General features: G+C 43.1%; 1 protein-coding gene across 1 annotated transcript; it reads left to right on the top strand.

Annotated features, from left to right (window-relative positions):
* Positions 1-277: 277 nt before the first annotated feature.
* DCTN6 (dynactin subunit 6) lies at positions 278-23,002 on the top strand. Its single transcript, XM_028526730.2, has 7 exons — positions 278-398; positions 8,666-8,730; positions 15,958-16,063; positions 17,724-17,812; positions 18,986-19,033; positions 20,625-20,767; positions 22,563-23,002. The coding sequence occupies exons 1-7, from the start codon at positions 376-378 to the stop codon at positions 22,659-22,661; spliced, it is 573 nt and encodes a 190-aa protein (XP_028382531.1). The 5' UTR covers positions 278-375; the 3' UTR covers positions 22,662-23,002.
* Positions 23,003-23,147: the final 145 nt, after the last annotated feature.

Below are 23,147 nucleotides of genomic sequence, written 5' to 3'. Positions count from 1 at the left end.
AAAGGACTTAGGGCCTAGCTGGAAGATCCTTAAGGAATAGAGACCGGAAAGAAGACTGAAAACGAACAGTGGAATATCATGAGGTCATAATGGTGCGCGTCGGAGAGGACTAAACGACTGTTTTACGGCTGGGTCTACCGCTCCCGGGGCTGCGTTAAAAGCAGCAGACGGACACACACCTCCGCCCAGCACAATTGGGCTCACCCAGGCGGAGGCGGAGCCCGGAGCCGAGCCGGTCAGCCCGGGAGGGCAGGCCCCCCACCCTTGCCCCGCCCCCTCCCAATCCTGCCAGCCTATGCAATCGCTGGTAGAGATCATCGCTTTACCCAGCCGCTAGTGTCGATCTCCGCTCCAATTGGAGACCCGGGCCAAACCATGGCGGAGAAGACTCAAAAGAGGTGGGTGTGCTGTTTAAGAAAGGTCTGTTCTCAGCTCTGTGCAAAGGTGGAACCCGTTTCTGGTCTCCAATGGTGGCGGGGGGACCGAGATGGTGTCTTATCCCTGGACCTCGGCAAGGATGGCTCCGAAAGCCCAGGCCTGGCTTCAGCTGAGGGAGGCTACCTAATCGGGATCTGGAGGCCTGGAAAGGGTCCCTGAAACGGTGCTGGGAAAGGTTTTTGTTCTCCTATCCCAAGCCCTTCTCGCCGTCTCTCCACAACGCGCCTGCGCTTCATGAAGGGGGTCTGGTGCTGGGGGCTAGGGCCGCGTAGGGAGATTGGCGTCGCTGGCTCCATTGCTGCGCCTGGTGCGGCTGTTCTCCGACGGCTAGCAACTGCATTCATTCTCCGGTGTGTGTTTCCAGGCACCCACAGTGGTGCTGCCCGCGGCCCCATCCCTTCCTACCTGTCGTGGGCGGCGTGTGTTTGTGTAAACTGATTCGCGGTTGCCTGTCGAAAAGGGGACCGCGCCTGGGCTGGAACCGAGAATTCTGCCGGGCGTGGACAAGCTCCTTTGTAAACCTGTGAGGACAGGAATTGTGGCTTCTTCTCCAGCAGTCCCCATTGCTAGGACCTGGTGGTGGTGGAAAGGAACAGCTTGGATGAGAGAAATGCTTAAGTCAGACTATTTTCAAAAGCAGCAGTGTTAAACACCCTCTGCCGACTCTTTGAAAAAGAAAACTGACATAGTTGTTTCTGGTGCCATAAGTTAAATGTTAGGTTGTTCTGCTTAGGCGGGTAACTACTATTTTTTCATAAGCTACAGAGGAACAGATCTACTGTGAATATTATGTACATTATACAGTATGTACGGTGGTGATGAACGTATTTATTGCGGACTTACTTTAATAGATCTTGACTAAGCCTCCTCCCAGCTGCCTGCTCTCTGCTCTGCCCCGCCACCCGGAGGTGCAGTGGGTCAAGGTGATATAATGGTGAATTTAAGTATTTCCTGCCGCACTGAGGAGTATGCAGATTGTGACACAGCCCCTACCTGGGGCCTCTCCCTTGGGCATAAAACTGAAGACAGTGGGACACTTAGGAATCGCTCCCATCCTCACTTGTGCAGGACAAGTTAGAAGTTAGACAACGCTCTTTTCATGAAAAATCGTAGTGAGAGGGAGGCTGGGGGAATGGAAAGTTGGAATGGGAAATAGGGCCTAAAATAAGAGGCATTTATAAAGCCTAATTTATTTGTCCAAGGCTTAATCAAATACATCTTTTAACACACAAAACCCACTCTAAATGAAAGGCATTAGAGAATTATCATTTACAAATGTTGATGCATTCATTCACCACATCCTTCACCTCTTACAGGAAAAATATCCAAAATGACAGATTGTTTCCAGAAAACTTTCAGCATGGCACAGTGGGGTATATTTATGATAGGTCATTTATTTTAAGATTGAAATTAATGAGGAGTGATACTAATGAAAAATAATAACGTCCTTGGTTAAAGAGGATTGTTGCTCAAGCAGCTGGAGAAATGATTTAAAAGAACGGAAAAACTGGTCTTAATGAGAAACAGAGGAGTCGAAAATTCATTAAATGATGCTTAAGAGTTACAAGGAAGTATTTTTATATTTTTAAATCATTTTTCATTTTTCCTTTATAGCTCACATACAATATATATTAGTTCCAGGTGTGCACCCCAGTGATCAGACATTATATAACTTACTAAGTGACCATCCTGATAAATTGCATACCAACTGACACCATACACAGTTATTACAATATTATTGACTATATCCTGTATGCTGTACTTTACATTCCCATGACTGTTCCGTGACTACCAATTTGTACTTCTTAATCTTGTCACCTTTTTCACCCAGCTCCCAACCCCTCTCCTTGCATCTGGCAACTGCCAAGATGTTCTCTGTGTATGAGTCAGTTCCTGTGCTGCTTGTTCATTTATTTTGTTTTTTAGATTCAGTTGTTGATAGATACATATACTGTTTGTTGCCATTTCATTATTCATATACTTATCTTTTCTTTTTAAAAAAGGTTTTATTTATTTTTGGAGAGAGGGGGAGGGAGAGAGAAAGAGAAGGAGAGAAATATCAGTTAGTTACTTCTCACATTCCCCCAACCAGATACCTGGCCCAAAACCCAAGCGTATGACCTGACTGGGAATTGAACTAGGGAACTTACAGTTTGCAGGACAACACCCAATCCACTGAGCCACATTGATCAAGGAGGACTCTTCTTCTTAAAGAAGACCCTTTAACATCCCATGTACATCCCATGGTTTGGTGGTGATGAACTTCTTTAGCATTTTGTTGTCTGGGTAACTCTTTATCTGTCCTTCAATTCTAAATGATAGCTTTGCTGGGTAGAGTAATCTTGGTCATAGGTCCTTGCTTTTCTCTCTTTGCATATTTCTTGCCACTCCCTTGGGGTCCACAAAGTTTCTGTTGAGAAATCAGCTGATGGTCTTATGGGAGCTCCCTTGCAGGCAACTAACTGTTTTTCTCTTGCTGCTTTTAAGATTTTCTCTTTATCTTTAACCTTTGCCATGTTAGTTACAATGTGTCTTGGTGTAGGCCTCTTTTGGTTCATCTTGTTTGGTACTCTTTGCACTTCCTAGATTTGATGTCTACTTCCTTCACCAAGTTAGGGAAGTCTTGTGTCATTTTTTCAAATAGGTTTTCAATTTCTTTAAACAAATACTTTTTATTTTTAGAGAGATGGGAAGGGAGGGAGAAAGAAAAGGAGAGAAACATTGATATGTGAGAGAAACATTGGTGGGTTGCCCCTCACATGCCAACTGGGGACCTGGCCTGCAACCCAGGCATGTGCCCTGACTGAGAATCCAGCCTGCAACCTTTGGTTTGCAGGGCGGTGCTCAATACATTGAGCCACACCAGCTAGGGCAGGTTTTTGACTTCTTGCTTTCTCTTCTCCCTCCACTGCCCCCATCATGCAAATGTTGGTATGCTTGGTGTTGTCCCAGAGGCTCCTTATACTAGCTTCATTTATTTATATATATATATATATATATATATATATATATATATATTGTTGTTCTCATTGGGTGTTTTTTGCTGCCTTATATTCCAAATTGCTGATTTGATTCTCAGCTTCATCTTCTCTATTGTTGATTCCCTAGAAATTATTCTTCATTTCAGTTAGTGTATCCTTCATTTCTGACTGGTTCTTTTTTAAGGTTTCCATGTCCTTTTTCATGCTGTTGAAGTTCTCTCTAAGTTCCTTGAGCACCCTGATAACCAGTGTTTTGAACTCTGTATCTGGTAATTGACCTGCCTCCATTTCATTTAGTTCTTTTTCTGGAGATTCTCCTGTTCTTTCATTTAGGATTTGTTTCTTAGCCTTTGCATTTTGGCTACTTCCCTATGTTTGTTTCTGTGTATTAGGTAAAGTTGCTACATCTCCCAGACTTGGTCGAGCGGCCTTGTATAGTTGGTGTCCTGTGGGGCCCAGTTGCACAGCCTCCCCAGTCACCAGAGCCAGGTGCTCCGGGCGCACCCCTGCCTGGGCTGTATGTACTCCCCTACTGTAGTGCAGCCTTGATTGCTGTTGGTATCCATGGGAGGGCTTGACACCCTGATGTCGCCCTGACCAATAGGCTGTGAGGCCAGTTGTGATGACGGCAGAGGAACTGCTGTGCAGGAGTCAACCCCACAGAGCAGGACTTGCTTTAGTGGGGCTTTGGTGCTCACTGAGTCCACCCTTTGAGTGTGTCATTCACAGAGGTGATTGAGTTGTAATCCAGCCTGGTTTGAAGCTGTCCCCCGGGTGCACTGGCTCTGGGGTCTCCCAGGAGGTGCAGGGTCAGCCACTGCCTGAGCCCTGCCTGGGGCCATCTGGAATGAGCTACAGAGCAATCTGCAGATGGCTGCCACTTGTGCTGGCCTTGGAGGTGCCCAGGGTAGGCCAAGCTGTGAACCAAGGCTGGTTGCCTCTAGTGCCAGGCCTGGGGCCACTTAGTAAGAAGTACAAGGAATGCAGAGGTTAGCTGCCGCTTATTTGAGAGATCACAGGAGAATCTGAAGCATGAGACAAGAGAGGCCATTTATACAGAAAACACACTGGAAACAGCTTGGGTGGAGCTGCAAGTTGGGTAGGGCAAGGGTCTCAGGAATCACCAGAGCAGGGTGAGCAGTGTGAGCCATGTTCATGGAGACTCAGACACGGCACCCACCTGCCAGCTCTGCAGGTGGTGGGGAGATCTCAGAAAAGGAACAATGGCCTCTGCTGGCACTTCTGTCTGGCAGAAACCTGCCCTACCAGCTCTTGCCCTGACGCCAGGCAGTTCATTTCCTCCCTGCATGTACCTGTTTCCTCTCAGGCTGCTGCCCCAGCGCTGGAGCTCAGAAGTGCTGAAGCTCAGAAGCGCTGAGTCCTAGTAAGCCTCCTAGGTGCAGGCCCTTTAAGAGAAACTGCCTGGGTCTCCAGAAGGTCTCTCTCACTCAGCCACGATCTTTGCTTTTTGCAGCCTGGTTTCTTGGTCTCTGGTTTTTACAGAGATCTGGCTTTCACAGCCAGAAGTTAAGGGGACTTTCTTTCCTGACTCTGGAACCCTGGCTGGGGAGGCATGGTGTGGGGCTGGGACCCCTCACTCCCCATGGGGAACCTTTGCAGCCAAGATATTCCTCACGATTTTAAATTACCACAGGTGGGTGTAGGACCATCCCATTCTTTGTTTTTGCCCCACCCACCTGTCGCAAAGTGGCTTCTTTAAATCCCTAATTGTAGGACATCCATTCAGGCTGGATTTCAGGCAGCTCTGAAAGGAGGTTATTCTGTAGTTTAACTGTAATTTTGATGTGGTTGTGGGAGGAAGCAGGTACCACGTTTACCGACACTGCCATGTTGACCAGAAGTCCAAGAGGGTATTTTTAGATAAAATAAAATGGAAGGGGGAAGATGTTTGTTGGGATAATGATTTGAGGGGGACATTTTAAGGAAAGGAGTATAAAAGTTCGCCCTGAGTATGGAAATGTACCCAAAACCTCTTTGGCACCCAGTCCTAAAAAAATGTTATCGTCCCTGGCCAGTGTGGCTCAGCTGGTTGGGCGTCACCCTGCGAACTAGAAGGTTGCGGTTGGATTCCTGGTGGGGGGTAGAGGGGCTCCATCCCCAGTTGGATGTGTTCAAAAGGCAACCAATCAGTGTTTTTCTCTCTTTCTCCCTTCCTTCCCCTCTCTCTAAAAAATCAAGAAGCATGTCCTCAAGTGAGGATTTTAAAAAAAGAAAGAAAATATTATCGCCCCGGTTGCTGTGGTTCAGTGGATTGAGCTCCAGCCTGCGAGCCAAAGGGTGGCCAGTTCAATTCCTGGTCCCGGCACATGCCTGGGTTGTGGGCCAGGTCCCCAGTTGGGGGCATGTGAGAGGCAACTGATCAATGTATCTCTCACACATTGATGTTTCTCTCCCTCTCTCTAAAAATCAATAAATAAATCTTTTAAAAGAGAAAGTTTTTATGTTTAAGTTACTGAATAGGGAATGTAGTTACGTGATACAAAATGAAAATGATTGAAAAATGGTATTTAATGAAAAAAATCTTCCATCTACTCTTGTGTCTCTGCTCTCCAGCCTGTCTGTCTGAGGACAGTGAATAATAATAGTTTCTTATCTGTTCTTCCTGAGAAAAATTAGAAATATTCAAATAAATACTGATATTCAACAGGTAAATGATGCTCAAAAGTTAGAAAATTTCAACATGCTAAATAAACACAAATATTTTACTAGAATGACAAGTGTGTCCTGTGTAAGTTCATGTTAGGTATAAAGAAAATTTGCAATCATCAAGGAGGACAAATTCAAAACATATGAATCTGTTGGGGTGGTAAACACCATACAGTGTACATATGATATATTACAGAATTATACACATGAACCCTATGTGATTTTACTAACCAATGTCAACCCAATAACGTCAATAAAAGTGAAAAAAAAAAAGGAAATGAGACTTTCCAGTGTTTGATTAAACAGCAGATGGAACACGGAGAGACGTGACATTGGAAAGTTCAGATGGAGCACATTAGCTGTTGCAGTGACCGAGACGGAAGGAATCCAGCCCAAATACTCAGAGTGCAGAGCCCAGGGGACCGTCGTAACTGAGTAAACATACTGCTGAATTTTTAAAAATATCACTGGAAGCACCAGGGGAGAGGGATATAAAAGAAGTAAGAGCTGTTCTGGCAATGGCAAAAATCAGGATCTTTTCCAAGCGCATGCTGTGATGGGGGTGAAATGTATGCCCTTGTACACGTGTTCCATTTGGTCGCAACGGTGTGGCTTTTATTTGCATCGAGGGTTCTCCAGGGAGACGGGACGGAGCCTCTGCACCCAGCTCCTCTCACTTCCTGCTGCTGCTCTTTACCTCCCGTTACCTGTCTGGCCTCTGAAGGGATTTCCCGGCTTTAGAAAAAACTTAAAAACACATTTTATTTAAAAAAAATATGAATCTATCTCACAGTAAAGCATTTGGAAAAAAACTTGCAATAAACAATTTTTTAATCAAAGAAGTGTCAAAAAGATATCTGTATTATACTGTCTGCTATAAGTTAAAAATAAGCATTTTCATACATGGACAATTATAGAACCTAAAAATTAATGTTGATATGAATGATTCATTGCAATCTAGATTTCTGGCCATTACTGGCTATAAAGCATTTGCTGAAATGAGAAAAGAACTTTTTGAAAAACTTATAAATCAAGGCAGTAACATTTTGGTCAACAAAACAAACGTCTATTGTTTCACATACCAGGTTTTTAATAATTTACCTAAAATGCAAAACTCATGGCTTAGAAGATAATTTGACAGCTTGGTTGGTCTTACGACATCAGGACAAGGCCAGGCTCCCTGGTCTCCTCACTCCTACTCGGTGTTGTCCTGGAAGTCCTAGGCAGGACAGCACGGCACGGAAAAGAAATACTAATCACACAGATTGGAAAAGAAGAAATGAAATTGTTCCTGTTCACAGACACAATTTTTTTTACATGGAAAATCCCAGAGAATCCCCAAAACTACTGTACTGAGTGGCTTCAGCAAGGTCACAGGGTGCAAGGTCAATGAACAAAATTTCTGTATTTCTGTTCACGAGTAATGAACGACTGGAGATCAGAATTTTGAAAAACCTGAATAGAATGGTGAAGTCCAAATATCTAAAACGGCACTGTTATTTCATAGAATCTGAGAGAAGATTGAACACCTTGAATAATTACTACTAAGAAAAATTCTTAATGAGAACAAGTTACTTAACGACTGTCCGTTTAATGGGAGAGTCGTCTGGTGTCTTTCACGTCAGCACGAGGCCCAGCCAGGGCAGCTTTTAGCTGGATTCCGCAGTGTCAAACAAAGGATCACAGCAGAATATCAGAACGTATCAATAAATTATTTAGCAATTACTTGTTTTGAAAAGTTTGCACTACAATGTGTATCATTTGATAAGGAGTTTTATATATAGTTAGAAAATAAACAGGAACATTCGTGCATTGCTCTGATTTCTATATTAATATTACCTTGCTGTTTAAATAATTCGAATGTACATTCTTTTCCCCTCTATTTACAAATAAGGGTGGCATATTATATAAGCTGTCTATTTTGAGGCTTTGTTTTTATGACTTCATTTAGTTTGGACATCATTTCAAACCTTTACATAAAGAATGATGCTATTTTTTAAAGATGTTATTCATTTATTTTTAGAGAGAAGAGAAGGGGGAGAGAAAGGGAGGAAGAGAAACATCAATGTATGGGTGCCTCTCATGTGCCTCCTACTGGGGACCTGGCCTGCAACCCAGGCATATGCCCTGACTAGGAATTGAACTGGTGACCTTTTGGTTCACAGTCCAGGGCTCAATCCACTGAGCCACACCAGCCAGGAAGATTCATTTTTTTATGACTAAGTATTGATTTATAGCATCCTATAATTTATTAACCAGTCCCCTACAAATGGATAGCTTTGTCTTCAGCTTTTTGGTATTTAGAAACAATACTGGTGTTAAAAGAAAAGGATCTAAAGATTCTTTTTTCTCTCAAGCATTGTAATAATGAGGCATCATATATGATTTTAACCCAATGGATAGTGTGCCAGCTGAGAAGTTTATAATATATTAAACTTTACCCTCTTACAACTGACTTTGCATTTTTCCATCAATTTTTTTTCTTAGCCTTTTCTCACCACAGTGTCAGGAGAGCTTCTATAACAATGTTTTTAAGCCTCACCTGTGATAAATGCTACTGTTTTTTTTCCTTCCTACAGTGTGAAGATTGCCCCTGGAGCAGTTGTGTGTGTGGAGAGTGAAATCAGGGGGGATGTGACTATAGGTAAGAAGATGGTTTGCCAGTGTTGTTTCCCAGGAACTGATGTGATTTAATCTCAGTGCTTCGCAGTATTTAGGTATCACGGTGTCTGTTTCACAGATGTCCTAATTGTATTGACAAAACAATGTATGTTCCTCCCAGGCGTGTTTTATATTTCTAAAAGAATATAATGTGATGGAGTCTCTGTTTAAACTTCTATCGGATAAACATCGTAAGTCATTAGTTTATTTGAGGGACATCTATTGTGTACCTACTAGGTGCCAGGCACTGTACTAGCAGAGAGACACAGCAATGAATACAGCAGAAAAACGTACTGCCTTTGTCGAGCTTATGCTCCACTGAGTAGTTATTAAGAGGGTGAACCATGAAGTGTGACAGATTGGGTTAGCATCTTTGCGCCTTACTTGCTGGGTTACCGTAGGCATATTTCTTAACTTCACTAACCTTTATTTTCCCCATCTGTGTAAATGTGGGTCTCAGGAATAGGTTCAGCTACGTATAGGGGTGGCTTACACCTGCAAAGGTTTATTCTCTTACATAAAAATAAAAAGTCTAGAGATAGGCAACTCAAGGCCGGTCGGTTGACTGCCCAGGAGTTCCAGCCTTGCAGGCTAAAGCAGTAAGTGTGACATTGATGAAGATAGTGTCGTACCTTTCAGCTGGGTCAGCTCCCTTTAAAAAATAGTCATCCTGAAAGTTCCACATAGCCCATATTTGTTGTCTAATGCCTTGGACTTACTTAGTCTCGCGGTCACATGTAGCTGCAGGGAATGCTGGGAAATGTAGTCTTAGTTCGTCCCATTGTTGCCCTTAATAAAATAGGATTCTGTTGCAAGGAAAAGGGAAGAATGGATATTCAGTGGCAACTAGCAGTTACTGTCACATGCAAAATAGGAGTACCTACTTCCTAAGTTTTTGAAGGATTAAATAAGAATATTTGTGCAAATGGTTGCCTAAAATTTAATACACAATAAGCACACAATACAAGTTAGCTAATCGCACCATTAAATCTTATTAGTGTAGCCTCGCTAGAGGTCAAGGCCAACATTTAAAACAAATGAACAGTTGAACATGTGGAGGCTGACTTATTTGAACATGATTTAAGTTCCTCTGAGTTGTTTTACGTGTTTCTCCTGCACATGGTCCCCTCGGAGCTTTGTTAGTGTGAGCCCATCCTCACCAGCTGCTGCGTGTTGTGCTTTGTGCCCTGGTGGTAACGTCTTTCCTTAACATGAAAAAAACGATAAATTTTAGTAAGTCTAAGCATTCAACCAATTTAGGCATCATGTCTGATAAAACCAGTGAAGATTGCACCAGTATTAAGGGATATCATTAGGAATTTGCCAGGTTGGTTTTATTTTAAACTGACAAAATTTCAAAGTTTAGGAGGTGACCCTGTTCACTTGCAGTGCTGTGTTAACTCTTAAACTGCCGGCAGATGTGTTTTGAGGAGAAATTATGAGGCCCTATGTTTATCCAAATACTCTTCTGCATTATTTCTATTCTGGTATTTTTATCATGATTCAAGGAATAATATCTAATATTAGTTCATAAGATGTTCTATAAAAGGGAAGTGACTAAAATGTTAATTTTTTTAGAAAGATTTTATGTATTTATTTTTTGAGAGAGGGAAAGAGAAAGAGAGGAAGAAGAAACATCGAAGTGTGAGAGATACATTGATTAGTTGCCTCTCTCATGCCCCCTACTGGAGACCTGGGCTGTAGCCCAGGCATGTGCCCTGACTGGGAATTGAACTGGCAACCCTTTGGTTCACAGGCTGACTCAATCCACTGAGCCTCACCTTCCAGGGCATATTATTATTTTTAATTGTTATTTTATCTTCAGTCAAGGTTTCATTGTATTAAGTCTGTTTTAATTAGGCTGACTCAATTCATGGGCCATGCAGTATTTTCTGTAAATTTTATTTTGAATGCCGAAAACATTTCAGGAAGGTTCCGTTAAGCACAGCCCTCCAGTCCTGTGCAATGTAGGGTGCAAGGCTGTCGCCTGACATCAGGACCAGGCTTGGTTGGGACATCGTAGTGTGAAGGCAGACTCGGCACAGGGGAAAGCTCTGCGATGGAAGCCCTTTGTCCCACTAAACTCTTTCTCTTCATTAGAGTTTTTAATGTAGATCAAAAGCTTCCCTTTTATTGTGGGAATCTTTTTCAGTAAGGCAGAGCAGTGGCTTTGACTTGAGAAATTCATGGACTATGAAGTTCTCTTACAGGTACTTTAGCCTACGGGTCAAATTTTAATTTTCAAAAAAAAACTTTGTTTTTTTTTTTTCAACTATTTATTGACATATGAAAATAAATTCGAAGTTTGCTTTCTGTGGCAAAGACAGAGAGGAAAAATGGCCTTTACCAAATGAAGGGAATGGAAATTTGATGCAAGGAATGTCTTTCTGGCTGTGTTGAATCAAGCCCAGCCAACCATTTAGAAAAATATTTCATCAACCAGTGAGGCAGCTCCAACTCGAGACACATTTATCCAAACAAGGAGATAAGCCAAATAGGGTTTCACCACATGTGGTTAAGAAAATATACAAGCTATCCTGCCAGAAAGAGCCCCAAGAAGGTTCACAAGAGAGTCTTAAAAAAAAAAAAAGCAAAAAACTTTCCATGGTGACAGATTTTTATTTTTAAAGCATTTTAACTTCAAGATCCTTAAACGTGGTTTGAATTCAGACCCATTCTAGGTAAAAGCGTGTACTGTATGCAGAAAAGCAGAGATCAAACCGTCGCAGCTCCGGTCTTGAAATAGGGCTGTGGTGCCGACCTCCGGCACCGAGTCCGGCGGAGACGAAGCTGAATCGGACGCATGACTCACCTGAGTCAGAACCTTCCTTAAGAAGTTCACCAATAATCCACCATATCACTTGTTCCCAGGCACTGCAGTTACTGATAGCATATTTAGCTCAGTTTATGAGCTGGAATGGAAACAGCCCACAAGTCCAGGGTTTGACTAGTGAGAAGGAAACACAGCTTGGGTGCTGGACAGCACAAACCCAAGCATGGGTTTGTGACCCTTCCCTCCACCTGGTGCGCTGCAGCCCTGCAAGAGCTCCGCTCCCTGAGCTGGCCGCGCTGGGCCGGACACTCACCGGCCGGCAGTCCTGGAGCACGGATGCCATCGTGCAGCCTCCGCAACAGACCTGCCCAACAAACATGCCGCAGGGGCAGCGACTGCCACCCGGGGTGCTCACTAGTGCAAACAGACGTGGGTGGGCGTGGGGAGGTGGGACAGGGCATGTGTTCCATGCAAATTATGGTATATGTATGGTATATTTCCATGCAAATTTGGACTTTTTCCTAGCAGGAGATACAATTGAAGTTTCCTTCCCAATCAGAATAATAAATACATAATTCAGCCAGTAAAAAAAAAAATTCACCGATCCAAAATTTTAGCAGGCACATTTACTTCAGTATATGAATTCTAGAGTACATGTTTTCTAACCTCTCTAATCTCTGCCCCAAAAAAGACCTACAAGAAGTGTGGAGGGAGTATTCAGTTTATTGTCACCCAGACATTTGCTGGAACGTCACAACTCCAAGTTGATAGTTTGACCTTTTACAGAAATTCAGCCCGGAAGCACCAGGACTTGTAGTTTGGCGGTGCTGCCGCCAGGTGGAGATAGTGTCTTAAGCACAGATCTTAACTAACTTATTAATAATGCTCTTTTTTCCTCCCAGGGCAAGACCCTCAGATTTAAAACCCGTTTTCCAGATATTTACTAACTAGGTTATTAATAATGATAAAAACAATAACAAGAAGAAAACACCTGCTCAGGCATTATTTGTAAATATTGTATAAGGCCTGAAATGGGATTAGTTTAATTTTTTAAAAGCTGTATTTATCCTTTTGTTTTTTTCGTATAATTAACATGTATTATCATCATTTTTGAAAGGAAAAAGGGCAACTTTTAAAGACAAACAGGTCCCAGTGGTACCTGTGTCTTGTTAGTCCATTTTCAGGTATTTTCTTGCAAGCGTGCTTGTTGTCAGGAGCCACACCGTGAGGACCAGCAGAGCATCAAGTGCCCCTGGCTACGTGTGTGGCAGTGGCAAAGAATGTGCCTTCTGTGACAGCCATGGCGACCTCTTCATCCTGTCTGAGATTTTTAGTGCTAGTGTGGGAGATACCCTTATCTCCTTTTACTGTCTTTTTATTCATTTATTTTTAGAAAGAGGGGAAGAGAGGGAGAAAGAGAGGAGGAAACATTAATGTGTGGTTACCTCTTGAACACCCCTTACTGGGGACCCAGCCTGAAACCCAGCCATGTGCCCTGACTGGGATTTGAACCGGCAGCCCTTTGGTTCACAGGCTGGTGCTCAATCCACTGAGCCACACCAGCCAGGGGGAATTTTTTACTATCTTAAATTAAGGGGCAGAAGTTTCTCTGCTGGAGAGAAAAGGAGGCATTGCCCTGATGGCCCGAATAGAGGAGTAAAACATATCCTTTTCCTCTGTGACTCAGACCAGGAGTTACTTTTCTGACTATGATAAGTTATTTTTTAGCTCTTAGTGTCAGACAGTGATGAACCCTTTTTTTTTTTTTAAGAACTATGAACCAGACCCCATGATCTCCCTTTCAAACATTATACTTCCACCCAAAGCTGTAGTTATACTTCTCATCTTTGTACAGATGAGGAAATAGCTTTTGTGAGATTAAGCACATAACGTGTAAGTGATCCAGGCCGAGTCTAGACTTTCTAGATAAGGGTGGGTGCTGGCGGGGTCTTTCACTACAAAGAATTCAGAATAGATTGCGTCCCTTTATCGCAGAACATTTTGAAGCACAAATCTCTGATTGCGCAAACTGCAGATTTAAGTTGGTTCGCACAGCTGGAAGACCTGGAGACATGTCTCGTTTTGGCCCTGGCTGGTGTGGCTCAGTAGATTGAGTGCTGCCCTGTGAACAGAAAGGTCACCGGCTCTGTTCCCGGTCGGGGCACACACCTGGGTTGTGGGGTAGGTCCCCAGTTGGGGGCGTGGGAGAGGTAACCCACTGATGTTTCTCTCCCTCTCTTTGTTGCTGCCTTCCGGTGTCTCTAAAAATAAATAAATAAAATCAGTTAAAAAAGAAACACCTCATTTCAAAGGAATACAATGTTTGTTTCGGTATTAGTTAGCACCTCCCCCACCAGATGAAAACATCCAAATGCCCGTTGTTAAGGAATAGGTCAAATGAATTATGGTATATTAACATGATATGAAATGCTGTTCAGCCGCTTAAAACAATATCTGCTTTGTTGCATTTATGTGGGAAAACAACCATGACTTATTAGGTGAAAAAAAATCAAATTATAGTATGATAAATACTATTCCTTGGTTTAAAAAAAAAGTATGTGGTTTTAACCTGTACTTTTTCTCCTTCAAGTTGAATTTATTTTTTAACTGTCTAATGAAATAAGGCTTATATTCAGTAGTACTTAATTCTGGAATAACATACCTAAGACTTTTAAGAATAGTTACCTCCAGGGAATGGGATTCGCATGAGAGGATCTTTGCACGTTTTGCTGTAATTTTTTTTGTAATGAGCATGTATGTATTCCTTTTATAAATTGTGTGTATTTTTTAATAAAGAGAAAAAGGCACACATGTTCACAATCATGGTCAAGTTGAGAAGCTTCCCAGGAATTTGAGAGATCCTGTCTTCTACCCCAAAATTTCCTGTCCTGAATAGATGAACTTGCCAGGGAAATGTTACTTTAGCGGCCGAGGATTTGGGAGAGTGACGGAAATAAGGAAGCCACGCTGGGGGGCGGTTCTTAGCAGACTGTGGTCCTGTTTTAGCTCCGCCTACCCTTTTCTGATCTCCAGCTCTTCACTGTTGGGGAAAAAAAAAATAACCTGCACTGTGGTTCCTTCCAGTTCTTTGGGTACCAGGGACACCTCCTTACTTTAATACTCTTGTGAGTGAGTGTGCACGGCAGCCCCAGTTTTTAGGGTGACAGGCTCAAGTGGCAGAAACAGAGTACATCTTTTTGTTCTCCTGTAACACACAGCACTGCATCTTGCGTGTCACGGGCAGAGGAGGATTATTGAATAAATTAGCAATTCATGCCCTTGAATTTCAGGCCCATCATCTTCCTGCTCCCTCCCCACCTTCTGTCAACACGCTGCCGCTCCGTCCTGCTCTCAGAGCCCGTTGCTTCCTGTCTGCTGGTTTACCAATACAAGTGGCTTTGGAATTGGGGCTGGTAGGGTGGGCATGGGAGGGAGAGGCTAAAATGAGGGTGTGTTTTCTCATCAGTGGTTTCGTCACCATCAGCATGTTGGGACCGTGGGTAAGTGGGAGCCAGGAGAGGGAACGTGCCAGCACTCCAGGATCTGCTCCGGGATGCAGGGCCTCCCCCACCCCGATTGGGACTGAGACCTCTTTCCTGACCCCTTTGGTTTGGGATTGGAGTCATTGCCTCAGGCCTCCCTGTGTATCAGAGTCTCAGGACTCTGGCAGTCACATTTGGGACCCTCCACTGTCCCTCTTGAACCTTTAACAGGGAAACATCACATCCTAGACCAGACCACTGAAGCTCTGCCCCCTCCCCTGGGGTAAGCTTGTGCTAGGGATGGTGACAAAGCAGCAAAGCTAAGGTTAGTTTCCATGTGCTCTGACTCCCTTCCTGTATTCCCTCTTACCATTTAATAGAATCACTAATAACAGCACTAATCCTGTGGCACTCCAGCCTAAGAAAGGCTGAGGTGGGCCCTGACTGGTGTAGTTCTGCTGGCTGGGCGTCATCGAAAAGTCCCCTGGTTTGATTCCCGGTCAGAGCACGTGCCTCGGTTGCTCTAAGAAAAGGGGGGAGGGTTAGGTGGATTATCTTTATGAAGGAAAAGAAGGTAATTAATTTTCGTTGCCAACTATATGCTAGAATACTGGGTCTACAAACATTATCTCAGCTAATCCTTACAACAAGCCTGCAAGACTGGTGTTACCACCACCTCCATGTCACTGCTGAGATAACAGGGGCCTAAAAATAGAGGGTGAGCCAGGGCTGTCTGGCTCCAAGGCCTGCGCTGTCTCCACTCTCCTTGCTCTGAGACGTGGCACTGACTACCGATGATAGCAGCAGAGGAGGTAAGGTTTGCGAAGGACCTTGTGTGGTGCCCGGCACACACTTCAGAAAATGTTCCTCCCAACAGCCTCCCCCGCCCCTTGGTCGCACTCCCGTTGGATGTGTAGGCTCCTCTAATCATTTCTTTTCACTGTGCGGCTGACAGGACCCCGGACGGTGATCCACCCTAAAGCACGGATCATTGCGGAGGCCGGGCCGATCGTGATCGGGGAAGGAAACCTAATAGAAGAGCAGGCGCTGATCATAAACGCGTGAGTGAGGCTCTTCCGGAGACTCTGAACTAGGCTCGCCAGGTGGTAGTCTAACTCATTTCAGCTAACTGTGGGAGCCTTTTGTGGTTGACAGCTGGGAACCCCACTGTTCCAGAACCAGGGAAGCGCTGAGGACCTTTTCCAGCACGGGTCATTAGCGGAGGAGGAAAGGAAAGACCAGGGGAGTGAAGAGACTTGTCCCGGGTGGGGTTGCTCGTTGGTGGGTTGGTGGCTGATAAGACTCCAGCTTCCAATCTGATGACCTTCCCCTTACCTGTGAGGCCTCCGCTGTTCCTCACGCAAACCTTTCCTGAGCTCTTCCCACTTCCACGAGCGAGTGGTGCTGATCACCCTAAAGCAAGACTTTTGGTTGGACTTCTCGGCTGAAACGCTTCAGAACGTGCTTTGTAAGAGTAATGCCCTGGATTATATTTGAAAAATCTGGGGTCCTAGAGGCAATTTTTAAACTTTGAAGATTAAAAAGTAATAAAATGTTGGAACATGTACATGTACATGATCTACAGTGAACTAGGCTGTAATACCTGTGAAATTTTCATAAGCATTTATAAAGCTTTCTAGATAAAATCTTGGCAGGAAATACAAGCTTATACCTAATTTATAGCAACAGTGGGTGGAATTTGTAACAAAGACCTTGGGAAAATATTTAACTGATAAAAAAGAGATTTTTTTTTGTCTTAAAGCTTACTTAGGATTTGGGAGTCTCTTACTATAATAAGTAGTTTCTTTTAAAAATATTTTTTGGCATCTTTAGCATAAGTCAGTTAACAACTGTATTCTGCAGTAACTCAGCAGTCAGGGGTAGATCATCATTTTGAAGTGACCTCCTCCTAGACCACAAACATCTTATGTTCCAAATATTTCAACTAACTACCTCACAGCATTAAATAACTATTTTATGTAAATATCTGTTTACAAATGATTATTAAGAATGAAAATGTTTTGACTAAGGCATGATTTTAATTACAATTCAACAAGCTAAATACAAGTCATGGGCAGTATCTTTTTTTCCTTGTCTTGGAGAAGGCCCTCTGAGCTTGGAGTTTAAAAAATAAAAGGAATGGCCTGGCAGGGTGGCTCAGTTGGTTAGAGCAGGGGTCCCCCACCCCGGGTCCGGTGGGTCCCCATCGCTCCCATACCACCTGAATTCCATCTCGCCCTCCCCCACACCCAGCCCCAGTCCGTGGGAAACTCGTCTTCCATAAAACCCATGCCTGGGGACCGCTGGGTTAGAGCATCGTCCTGATACACCAAGGTCTCGGGTTTGGTCCTGGTCAGGGCACACATGAGAATCAACATAAATAAGTGGGAAAAAACTAATGTTTCTCTCTGTCTCTCTCTCGCTCTCTCCCTTTCCCTCTTTCCTCTCTCTAAAATCAATGAAAAATAATAATAATTAGCTAATGAATAAAAGGAAAGCCATTCTCCTACATGTACCTGTGACTTCTTTACATTTCAGTGCTTCCTTCTTAACTCTAAGTCAAGTGCAAGGGATAAGTAATTCGCTTGGATTAAGAAATGACATAGTTGCATATTTTAAGCTTTATGTAGATTAAATTGAGAGTATAAAGCCAGGTTCTAAAACAGGAGAATTGCTTATTGCATTACTGACTTTTTGATGATTTGTCTCTTCTCTTTATAGTCACCCTGACAATATCACCCCCGACACCGAAGATCCAGACCCCAAACCTATGGTCATTGGCACCAATAATGTGTTTGAAGTTGGCTGTTGTATCCTTTACAGTAGTCTAAGATAAATCATTCCCAGCTGTCATTTAATGCCAAGACCCTTCGTAGGAATTGTCATAATTTATGTATCAAATATAGTTATTACATATATTAACTGCATTTTCAGGGCTAGGCCATCCAGTTCCTTGAGAAGGTAGAGTTGCAGTGTATCAGAAAAGTACTTCCTCTCTCCCACTGAATAACCCAGCAGAGGAAGGAGCACGCCGCCTTCCCACGTGATGTGCGTGCACACACGTACGCACACAGAGACCGTGAGCCCAGCGTTTCGTGGGTTCCGTCCTTTTCCTACTGCTACAGCCTGTTGCCAGGCAGCAGTGACTGAGTGATGGCAGAAACAGAAGCAGCAGTACTGGCTCCTGTCCTGGCTCAAGGACCCCAGCTGTGTCCCTTGGATCCCTGTGTGGTTGCCGGTTGGCAGGGTGTTGTCTGCCGTGGAAACGGTGGGGTGGGGGGGTGAAAATATTTCATTCTTTGTTTTTTTTCTCCCAGAGTGTCACCAGTTCTTTTGTTTGACTTTGTATTCTAAAAATATAGTACAATCTTTTTATGATGTCAGCAAAACATTATTTTATAACAGGAAATACTTGGAGGAAAAAATCTAAATGTTTAAGAGTAGCATAATATTCAAATAAAATAATAAAATGGACTGTTAGAACTATTGGGCAGTCACTTAAAATTATGTTTTTAACAATTTAAAGGTATATAATATGCTTCTAAATTTAATGGAACCAAATAAAGTGAGCTGTAGAAGTTTATACAGTTTGATTTTACAGTTTGATCCCCAGTTATATAAAGAGAAATGTGTAATTATGTAAAACGCATCAACCATGAACAGTTTTGTTATTAAGTTATTGAGTGACAGGTAGTATTAACTTTTTAAAAATGATTGTAGGAATATGTTACTGTTAGAATTGGGATATAAGGTTCTCATTTCTTTAGAGAACAGAGAAGTTGTTTATTTATACTTAGACATGTTTATATTTAAAGATTAAATTTGACTTTCAGGCTCCCCTGGGCACAGAATTTCTGGCGGCGAGTATGCGTGGCCTTCCCCTTGCCTCGCCATGGCCCCTGCCCCGTGCTGGATGAGGTCCCGGGGAACTAGTAGGGAAAGGAGGACTCTGTGTACGGTGCTTACTTAACTCTGGCTTACAGATTCTCAAGCCATGAAAATAGGAGACAATAATGTTATTGAATCAAAAGGTAAGCTGTGCTGAGCACTTTATTGTGAAAAGTGATTGCCTCCTTTCTCTTTGCGGCATCTGAAATGCAGCCTAAGGACAGGCGTGCCCGGCCGTATGCCCTTCGCTTCATTGCACTTGACAGATACTGCATTTTCCTCAACGTCAAGGCAAGAACCGCCACCAACAGAAAGATTACCATTTGCTGAAAACTCAAATGATGGTTAGCAATTGTAGCAATAAGATGTTTTGAGTTTTTCTTTAAATCCTCACCAGAGGATGTGTCCACTGATTTCAGAGAGAGGGGAAGGGGTAGAGAGAAAGACAGAGAGAAACACCGGTCGGTAGCCTCCCGCACGCACCCCAGCCGGGGATGAACCAACCACCTAGGTACATGCCCTGACCGGAAGTTGAGCCCGGTGTGCTGATGTCGCTCCAACCACCTGAGCCTCCCAGCCGGGGCTCAAGAAAGTGTTTTTTAACTAAGATGTGTACATCATGTGTTAGACACAATGCTAGTACACACTTAATAGACGATAGTATAGTGTGAACGTAACTTTCGTGTGCACTAGGAGACCAACCACTTTGTGTGACTCGTTTTGTTGCAATATTTGCTTTATTGCGGGAGTCTGGACACAGCCCTGTGATGTTTTCGAGCATGCCTGTCTGGACTCTGGCGAGGTGGTGTGCGTGGAAGGCAGGTGCGGTCGGACGTGGCCAAAATAGCCGCGAGACTAATTCTTTGCCTTTAAGGAACCCAGTCCAGTGATGTGTTTAATACATGAAATTTAAAATTCAGCTGTATATATTTAAATCAGAACTGGACTTTATGGAAAGTTCAAAGGAAAGTTGGCAAAAGGATTTCTACTAAATACTAATGTCAATGAAATTTAGTTGATTAATGTTATTGCAGAATCAAAGAAAAAAGTCAGTTTCTCTAGCCATTTGTTTTCTGTAATCTCAGGTCCGCCACCCTAGCCAATCAGAAACACATCTGAGCTACTTACCACAGATGGGGCCGGGCAGGGGGGCAGGCACAGTCACCCCCACTGCTAGGGAGCAGCTCCGAGAGCTCATCCCACTAAGGTCCAGGACGAGCCTCAGCAATGGGACTTTCTAGAATAATGCTTTATTTTTCAGGGTTCTGACTGGCATGAAGGAACATGCTTCTCTTTTAAATACTAAAATCAGACTTTTTGTGAGTCTGCTTAATGGTTTTATTGTCATTGGGACTACCAATGTTTATTACCATCCTCATTGTCATTTTCTATTTATTATGTGCTTGCTATGTGCCAAACCTTTGCTCGGCACCATACCACACTCTCCCGTTTATCTCTTACAGTAAACTGTGAAGTAGGGTCGTCTGGGTATTGATAAACTTGCTCAGAGGATTTGCAGTGACTTGACCAAGGCCACACAGCCAAACAGCAGAACTCTGTGTTGAATACTAGAGCTACACAAACTCTATGCTATACAAACTCTGAAATGAAGTATTTTCTTAATTTTTTTTTCTTAAGCCAGTTTGAATTTTTATACCTAAATCATCTTAGAAAAAATAGTGTTCTCATCATTGGATGTCTTAAATCGCAATTCTTCCTATGTTTTTCCTGCAGCATACGTAGGCAGGAACGTGATACTGACGAGCGGCTGCATCATTGGGGCTTGCTGCAACCTGAACACGTTTGAGGTCATCCCCGAGAACACAGTGATCTACGGTGTGGACTGTCTCCGTCGGGTGCAGACTGAGCGACCGCAGGTACGGGGGGCCTCTCCTTAAAGAGTTTTCTGCGGCTGCTGGTTTCCTTAGAATACCACCTGTTTGTTTCAATGGGGCAGCAAGTAGCTGACATAAAACATCATAGAAACACCTCTAAAACTAGAATTTATCTGCAGTGGAATTATTCAGTCTTTAAGTTAATATCAAAAATATGTAAAATTTGACAATGACAAATTGATTATGAAAGAAGAAAATTCAGAGATGTTATCCTGGTCTTATGCATTTTTACTGAAGATTTATCACCAAATCTTAAAATGTATTGATTCCTCCTAAAATATCAAATCTTCAAGTGTTAGGAGTAACAAATTTACACTGGACAGCCAGCTGGGATCCATTCATTGTTTACTAACATAATTAGGATAAAAATAAATACGTGTTGTAAATATGCAACTGTGTCTGGATAATTTCCTGGCTTGTGAGAAATGATCCCCTTCTGGTAACTGAGAGTAATGAAGGGCACGTATTTGGAGTCTCGAGTTTGAGTAGCAGATGAGTAAGAAAGGGCGTTTGGGACGTCGGACAGAGACGTTCTGACCGAGATCTGGAGCCTCATTGGTTGGCACACCAGAGGCAATGTGCCTCTTTTGCCCCACTCCTCCAAAAGAAAATATTTTTCAAGGCATTTATCACTTTGCCTCTGATTCCTAGCCATGTTTTATCAGAAATTTAAACTCCAGTTCTTTGGGGTTATTCTATTTCTGTAATGTTTGGCTTTTATTATTAGTTTTATTATTATAAGCAAGTATTACTTCAATAGACTAAAAAGGAAATAAGAACCAATCCAGTGTTTTTTCGCTATCTTTCTACAGAACAGCAAAGATGATTAAAGACGAGGGATGAAGCTAGAGCTGGGGAGGGAGATTAGAACTGAGTAAGAATATCGGAAATTTAACACACAGTGGTATGCAATGCTGCTTTCCAAATTTCAGTGATCACAAAAATCATGCAGGAATCCTCATTAAAAAAAAGGATTCCCCACACGTAATGAATCAGAGAGTGTCTAGGGCAGGAGCCAAAAAACCTATTTTTCACAAGTGCCTTATGGAGTTCTCCAGTGAGCAAGGCTCAGGCAGGGCTGGTGTGTGACGCGTGAAGGTCAGATGAGTGTGCGGATGCGGGTTGTGTAGGTCCTGTGCAAAGCAGTGTGTTCTGGGTATTTTACTCCTGTGGTCTCCTATAATTGAAGCTTTTGTAAAAATTTAAATTATATTTTATTGTTTATGCTATTAAGGTTGTCCCAGTTTTTCCCCCTTTGCCCCCTTCCACCCAGCCCCCTGTAATTGGAACATTTTATTTTATGATTATTTTTTAAAATATTTATTCATTTTTAGAGAGAAGGGAAGGGGGAGAGAAAGAAAGAGGGGAGAAACATCAATGAGTGGTTGCCTTTCATGATCCCTCCACTGGGGCCCTGGCTTACAACCCAGGCATGTGCCCTGACTGGGAATCAAACTGGTGACCCTTTGGTTCCCAGGCCCACACTCAATCTGCTGAGCTACACCAGCCAGAGCACATTTTAATATTCTAGAGGTCAGGGTGAAATCTATAAAAGCAATGTTGAAAACTGAATTGCATACTTTTATGTATAAAATTTTTTGGCTTTTCTTGTTACCAAACTTAACATGTGTTCCTTGTAAATTTTTAAAAAATGGGTAAGTAATACTAAGTCGGTGTTACTCTCACCTGTAACTCCATGACCTAGTGGTAATCACTTCTACCTGTACCCTCCGCTTTGCTTTCTGCTAGTCAGTTGTTCATTATGTTTTCACTTCAGCCCCAGACACTGCAGCTGGACTTCCTGATGAAAATCCTGCCCAACTACCACCACTTGAAGAAGACCACGAAAGGAAGCTCCACGCCAGTGAAGAACTGAGAACTAGCCGTGACCGCTGTCCGGTGACAGGGCCGCCGCGTTTACGTTCCCTCAGCAGGCCCCAGCACGGTGCCAGCTGGCTTTGTTTTGTAAAACGGAGCTAGAAAGGAAAGCGATGGGTTTTCATGTAACTGTCCTCTATAATTTATATAAAATGTGTTATTTTCCTATATCCTTGTTCCTTTTCCGATAATTTACAGATTTAGTTTTCTTTTCTATAAAATGTTGGCCACAAATTTTAGTTGCGCAAAAGACCACCTGTGATAAGAAAAGGCATACTGTTATGTATTTATTTCTGCCATGTACTAAACTAAATAAAAACGTTGAGCACAGGACTTTCAGCGAGCATACTGTGACCGGTGTTCCTACTCACGCTGGCTTTCCCCACAACAACTCTGATTCCCGTTATGCACCGGCCGTATCAGCGCTGCTGTGTTCGCCTTTTCCTCTGGTGGATTTGCAGCTTTTTAAAATTTCAAGTGAAAT

This window comes from Phyllostomus discolor, chromosome 11 (genome assembly GCF_004126475.2).
Source record: "Phyllostomus discolor isolate MPI-MPIP mPhyDis1 chromosome 11, mPhyDis1.pri.v3, whole genome shotgun sequence".
Lineage (NCBI taxonomy): Eukaryota > Metazoa > Chordata > Mammalia > Chiroptera > Phyllostomidae > Phyllostomus > Phyllostomus discolor.
The sequence above is the reverse complement of the archived record's forward strand: the minus strand, read 5'-3'. Positions and strand labels throughout refer to the sequence as shown.